This window comes from Chenopodium quinoa, unplaced genomic scaffold, assembly GCF_001683475.1.
Source record: "Chenopodium quinoa cultivar QQ74 unplaced genomic scaffold, ASM168347v1, whole genome shotgun sequence".
In the NCBI taxonomy this organism is placed as follows: Eukaryota; Viridiplantae; Streptophyta; class Magnoliopsida; order Caryophyllales; family Amaranthaceae; genus Chenopodium; species Chenopodium quinoa.
Genome location: NW_018745448.1, coordinates 10,294,005 through 10,301,353, shown reverse-complemented (window position 1 = coordinate 10,301,353; position 7,349 = coordinate 10,294,005). Strand labels below are relative to the sequence as shown.

Sequence of the window (7,349 nt, the reverse complement as noted above, 5' to 3'; positions counted from 1 at the left end):
CATATTCAAGCTTTAGCAGATTTCAATGGCTTCTCTGAAATTCATCAAATTATGCTAATATTAGAACCAGACTTCCAGAGCCTGAATGGGACCGGTTCTAGAATATAATCAAAGTTTTTTATTTTATTTTTTTTTTTTTTTTTTTTAGGGAATAATATGAAATAAAAGATTTTGAAAGTAAAATAATAGATCATATTTTTGACAAAAGTAATAGCTGTAAAAAAAAGCACAAAAATATCTTCAACGTATTAGAGGAGTATATTATTTTATGAATCAACTTAAATTAAACTGAAAACTATTAGTGCGATTGGATCTAATTTAATTTAATTTTCTTTACTGATTTTTGAAAATACCTTATTTTTTGTTAATAAGGGATGTTCAAATATCATGTTCTTGTTAATAATAAACATTTGGGGCCTCATGTTCAGGTGTATGTCCAAAAATCATGTTCAAGTACATAAACAAGTGGAATATTAAATCCCTTTTATAAAATATACTGATTTCAATCCATACAAAAAAAAAAAAAATTGATTTCAAATTTTGTCCAAGATTAATTTCAAATATACAATATGTTGAAGTCAATAAATATACTTGTACTACCTCCGTTTCTCATTAGTTGCAACTTTGAGCTCGACACGGATTTTAAGACAAAATTTCATAATGGTTGATTAATGAATCAGAGATAAGTAATCAAGCAAGGTAGGAGAGAGAAAGTAAAGGTAATTAATTATTTACCCACCACCACCAACAGCACCCACCACCACCAACAGCACCCACCACCACCAACAACACCCACCACACAACCGTCGACCAACAACACCCACCGCACCATCGTCGGCCGTAGCACCCACCTTGAAGCCACCCACGTCATAGCCTTAAACCACATGCACCGCATCTCAGATCAACCCATAATAGGCCCTGAAACCACCCACACACACACGAACAACCGTAAAACCACTCCCTCTCCAACTGAACAACCCCGATTTCACCCTCTCTTAGCTCGGAAAACCCCATAACCACCCCCTTTTAGCTCAAACCACCTTAAAACTACCCTTTCTCAACTCAAACCACCTCGAAATCGTACACCCTCACTCAACCCCAGACCACCCACAATCAACCTAAATCGCTCAAAAACTACCCCTACTCACCCTGAACCACAACGAAACCACCCTCAATCACCCTAATCCACCCAGAAATCGCCTCAAGCAACCACAAACTAGCCCACCCGCCCCTTAATAAACCATTAGATCTAAACGATTTTTTTTCAAAAAAAAAAAAAATAAGAAGAGAGAGAAATAGGAACACAGGAGGAGGAGGCGACTTTGACGGTGGTGATGAGCATCGACACCGTTGAAGATGGTGTTGCGGTGGTATGATTTACGGTGGTTAGATGTAGCAACGGCGACGGTAAAGGTGGGTGTTGCGGTGGTCTGATTTGTTCGTGGGAGATGAAGATGGGAGATAATGATTTTTGATTTAATTGGGTGACATAACTTATGTTAGATAAGTTAGATTAGGAATTTAATGAAATATGAATTATGTAGTTAATTGTGTTTATGAGCTCTTTAGTAAGGGTATTTTTGTACTTTCATTGAAAAAAACTTACTTAAAAAGGAAAAAAATGAAAAGTTGCAACTAATATGTAGCACCCCTAAATGGCAAAAGTTGCAATTAATATGTAACGGAGGTAGTATATTTTTTTGTTTGGTATAGTATTTTTTGTTAATAACGAAAACTCGACACTAATCTTACGTAGTTGCATTTTAAAAACAATATTTTTTGTACAACTCAACAAGTTTGGGGGATTAAAAAGTAATGCCTCATTGCCTCCCACAACTTGATCTCATATGTTCAAACTCCTTGTTTAGAGACTAAACTACTTCTCGGTTCTCTGATGGCTTACGAACTTGTTTGATAAATAGCTTTTTGAAAATCTTTTAACTTATTAAGCACTATTAGAAGTTTGATTATAATAAAAATCTATTTTGGATATTTAGTAAATAGCTTATTAAAGAGCTTTTTTAAATTAGCTTATTGAACAATTAGCTTTAATTTTATTTTATTTATTTTTATTACGGGAACCGATCAATCAAATTTTATTAATCAATCAAAAGGCTTCGTCTATCAGCCATTACAATCTCAGCAATGTGTGAAGGAACTTCCTCTATCCACACTCTAAAGGAAACAAAAGAAGAACATAATTTAGCTAAAGCATGGGAAACCTGATTGCCTTCCCTTTTCACAAAAGAGAAATAGCAAGACTGGCAGCTACGAGCAAGGTGAATGATATCATTAATGATTGACCCAAACGTTGTAGCAAGAGTGTTTCGCTTGATAAGATGGCTATGAAGCTTGAGGCAGTCCGTTTCCATACAAACATTTCTAAACCCAGACTCAATGACAATGCTCAATGCGTGTCTCATAGCAATTGCCTCTGCGATATCAGCGTCAAATCTTCCATGAAGAGGCAAGCAAGTTGAGGTAACAACGTCTCCTACATCACCCCTCATAACAACCCCCAAAAACACACCATCATTCAAGAAAGTGGCAGCATCATAATTCACCTTAATCACCCCATGAGGAGAGAGCTTCCACTTGCAATCAAGCTTAAGACTCGGCTGTGAGGAGACAGCAGCCTGCTGAGCCAAAGAAAACTCCCCAGCCATCGACATCTCTCTATAAATTACCTCAGGCACATCCTTTTTCCACCCCTCAAACACCCAAGCGCTCCTTCGGAGCCAAATTCCCCACAATAAATTCAAGAATAAATTCCACGCACCACTCTTTATCCTTGTGCTTCCTACGAACATCCATACACCATTCACCAAACGAGGTCCCTTCAAACCTATCCACCTCTAGTCGAAGAGGGAAAAGGTACCATAAGCGCTTTGCATCATCACACCTCACAAGCATATGCAAGACACTTTCATTGTCATCACCAAACAAAGGACAAATGGGATCAATTGTCATACCTCTTTTGATCAAACTCTGACGTGCAGTAATAGCTCCTTTAATCGCTCTCCACGCAAAAAATTTCATTTTTGGGGGAACTTCAGCGTGCCATATTGTATTCCAATCAAAGCTGCAATTCGAAATAGAAGTAGTAGCTTTGCTATGCTTTAGTTCCATCGTGATCAAATTATAGGAACTCCTCACCGAATATTGCCCATCCTTTGTAAAATTCCACACCCACACATCATTCCTATCATAGAGGGGGATAAGAATGCACCAAATTTCATTCACCTCAACCGAAGAGAAGATCGCATCTAGTGCCACCTTATTCCACGATTTCTCCACCCACAAGTCACGCACATAAACAACATCATCATCATTTCCAGGTCGACTCGAAGACACCTTGAACTCAGAAAGATTTGGAATCCAAGGGTCTTGCCAAGCATTAATTTAAGCTCCATTCCCCAATGACTTTCTAGCACCCTTCAATAACACCTCTCTAGTACCCAAGATGGATCTCCAAGTGTAACTCGCCGTAGGACAAAATTTTGCATCAAATAAATTTGAGTGAGAGAAATACTTGCCTTTGAGAACTCTTACTGCAAGGGAATTAGGATTAGAGATAATGCACCAAGATTGTTTTTCCAAAAGAGCACTATTGAAATTTCTCATATTCCTAAAGCCAAGCCCACCCTCCTTCTTTGAAATGTACAGTTTCTGCCAAGCAATCCAACACAATTTCCTCTCCTCACCTCTTTACCCCTAAAAGAAATATCGATAAAACCTTTCTATTTAATAAGGGTGCTAGCCGGAAGAGCAAAGCATTGCATTTTATAAGTCGAAATGGCTTGTGCAATTGATTTAATCAATACCTCTTTACCCGCTTGAGAAAAAAAATTTATTTCTACCCTTTGACTTTTTTCCAAACACGATCCTGAATATTTTAGAACACTTGTTTCTTCGAACCACCAATATAAGTCGGTAACCCAAGATACTTGTCATGTCCTTCGACATCCTTAAAAGATAACTTCATCTGAAGCATGTTTCTCCGTTCTTGATCAATATTTGGCTAAAAGACACTTTCGATTTGTCCATATTCAGTTTATGTCCCGATGCCAACTCATAAGTAGTAAGAATATTTAGAACATTCTCAATTTCCTCCTCCGTCGCTCTTACAAACAAAAGACTATCATCTGCAAAAAAAAGATGGGAGATAGGTTCCACTTGCCTCCCAATCTTAACACCATAGATGAGCTTTTTGTTCTCCGCATCCCGAAGAAGAGCCGACAAACCTTCCGCACACATAATAAAAAGAATTGAGGCAAGAGAGGATCGCCTTGCCTAATACCCCTACTTCGCTTGAAACATTTCGATGGTTGCCCATTCACTAGAACATCAAACTATGTAGAGCTAACACAATTCATGATCAAACTCACAAATCTTTCCGGTAACCCCAGTTTTAGAATCATTTTCTCCAAAAAAAAAACCCATTCTACTCTGTCATAGGCCTTACTCATATCGAGTTTAAGCCTTGAAAAACCTTTCTTTCCTGTGTGTCTTCTTTCTGAGATGATGGAAGAATTCATAAGCAACCAAAACATTATCCATGATCAGACTCCCCGGGACAAATCCACTCTGTGACTCATGAATAATAAAAGGTAGTACTAGCTGTAATCGATTAGCAAGTACCTTAGGGACGATTTTATATATAATATTATTACACAAACTAATAGGTCTATAATCAACAAGAGACTCACATTCTTTTTTTTTTGGGAATTAACACAATGTGAGTGATTAACCGAACCTACATTGCCATTATTATTCAGAATATTCAACACTTTATCAACTACGTCCACTCACACAATACCCCAAAATTTCTGAAAAATACGGTAGACATACCATTGGGCCCGGGGGCCTTTGTCGGATGCATTTGAAATAAGCTACCCGTACTTCCTCGGCTGTGAAATCGGCGTTTAGTGTGTAGTACTGACTGTCGTTCACAATTGGGGACACCTTCTCGATCACGGGATCAGTCTCAATGAGGCTGCTTCAAAGAGCTCTGAAAAATATTGCACGAAAATTTCAGAAATTTGTTCCTCCTCGTCAAACTCATTCCCCGCTTCATCCTTAATTTTTTTGATGCTATTTCTCTCAAGTCTTTGCTTTGCCTTTGTATGGAAAAAAGAAGTATTTTTATCACCATGTTTTAGCCATTCTTGTCTACTTCTTTGTTTCCAATACATTTCTTCTATTCTCTCCAACTCATCCATTCTATCATCAATTGCCCTCATTTGAGCAATAATTTCCTCTGTTAGATCTTCCTTCATAAGTCTCTCCATCTCCACTCTACAAGCTTGAAATTCCTTCACAAAATCGCCAAATTTTTCTTTACTCCACGCACTCATTTTCGAGGAAGTAAAGGAAATCTTAGAGCATAAATCGCCACCCCTTTCCCACGCCTCTGAAACTATCTCCGAGCAATGTTCATCTTGAATCCACATTTCCTTAAAGCGATAAAGTTTATTTTTTTTCTTCTTTTTCGGGGTGTGTAAAGCTCCCTTGATGGACAAAAGTAGGGGAAGATGATCTGATTTTCTCTTTGAGTGGTGCAAGACAAACGAACCAGGAAAGCAATTCCTCCACTCACGGTTTGCAAGAAACCTATCCAAACGTTCCTGAATATTTCTACACCCCCTATTGTTCAACCCTGTAAAATCATGCCGAACATAATCGAGATCCTCTAGCTTGCAATACGAAATAGCCTCTCGAAGAATGTCAGCTTCTTCATTATTAAAAGCCCTGCCACTCGAATTTTCACTCAATTGGAGCATCAGGTTAAGGTCCCCCCCCCTCCACACAAAACCAAGGCAGCCCACTATCAACCCATAAACTCTTCATCAACTCACCCGTTTTGAACTTCATTTCTTCTTCCGGATGGCCATACAAACCAGTAAATCTCCACTCCTTCTGCCCACTTATCTTAATCCCCACATCGATATGATTATGAGAATAAGATTTCACAACCACATCAATCGAATTCTTCCATAGTAACGCCAGACCTCCCTTTCTTCTTCTCCCTTCTCCTTCACAGTCAACAACAAAGGCACACTCAAATTTTGTTTTATATTTGATTTTTTTGAACTCAAAGGATTTCAACCGTATCTCAGAGAGAAACACTAATTGAGAGCACTTAAAAAACACTATCCGTTTCAGAGCATTAATCGCAGGGTTGCCCTCCTAACCCCCTACTATTCCAAGATATGATGTAACTCTTTGTTCACCGAGAGCCCCTTGGGTGGGGGCTGCCACACTATCGTTAGCTATCATAACCATCCTTTTCTTATTCGAAACACCCTCCATCTTATTCTCCTTACTTCCTTCCCATTCCCCTTCTTCCATATTATTTCTTTTTTCACCAAAAAATTTCTCACTACTAGTCATACTATGGTCTGCATCCCTTGGAGTTCTCCTCCAATTTTTATTTTTTTGGGCACCCTTTTTTTTATCATTTTTTCTCCCTCAGTTAACTCAACACTCCCCTTATTCAACTCTTCACCACTCATGAAAATAAAAGGCTCACTTCCCACCAATAATGTGTGAGTACCGGCTACCTCATTAGAATTCAATTCAACATCACCAAGTTTATTCATTACCTCGGTCACAAGAGTGATACTAGAAGCCTTCAACTCCTTGCTCATCTTTGGATTAGTAACAAACAGTGGTTTTGCGCAGCTCCCACCCTTCATCTCTTCTTCATCCCTGCCTCCCAAATTAAGTTTCCACGGTGAAGCTTTTAAAAAAAGTCCCATATGGCAGAGTTGGTTCTTCACTTTCTTTGTGCTCCTCACAGCCCTTGAGGCCATGCCCCATCAATCCACAGAAGAATAAAAAAGCGGCGGTTTTTCATATTTGACATTTAAGACTTCTTCAATTCCCCCTCTTAACTTGAGCTTGACATTCTTAAAAAGCGGCTTACGCACATCCACCATCACACGCAATCTAATTGACTTATTGATCCCAACCTTTGCTGTGGCATCCATCTTCATAAACACACCAATTTTATTCCCTATCTTTTCTACATTCGCAAGGTTTAACCTTCCTTGAAGTGGGAGGTTATAAACCCTAATCCACATTGGCAAATAAAACATATCAATGTCCGAGGGTTTCACCGAATATGTTGTTTCCCCAAGAATCAATGTGTGTCTGCCAAAGTGCCAAGGTTGTTCATCAAGCACACGTTGTTTGTCCCTCCAATGATAGAATTGGAACAAAAATCGATTCCTGCCAATGTTAGTTATGTCCACACCATGCTTAGGTTGCCAAATACTTTTAATTGTCGCCATAAAAGCATTTGTATTAACATTATGGTTCATCCATAGCTTCCCAACTAGGGCAAG

At 38.6% G+C, this 7,349-nt stretch overlaps 1 protein-coding gene across 1 annotated transcript; it reads right to left on the bottom strand.

Moving 5' to 3' along the window:
• Positions 1-2,099: 2,099 nt before the first annotated feature.
• LOC110713793 lies at positions 2,100-2,672 on the bottom strand. Its single transcript, XM_021892237.1, has one exon. The coding sequence runs from the start codon at positions 2,670-2,672 to the stop codon at positions 2,100-2,102; it is 573 nt and encodes a 190-aa protein (XP_021747929.1).
• Positions 2,673-7,349: the final 4,677 nt, after the last annotated feature.

Excerpts from the sequence above, each read along its gene's own strand:
- LOC110713793 (XM_021892237.1), bottom strand. The coding sequence starts at position 2,672 with ATGTCGATGGCTGGGGAGTTTTCTTTGGCTCAGCAGGCTGCTGTCTCC.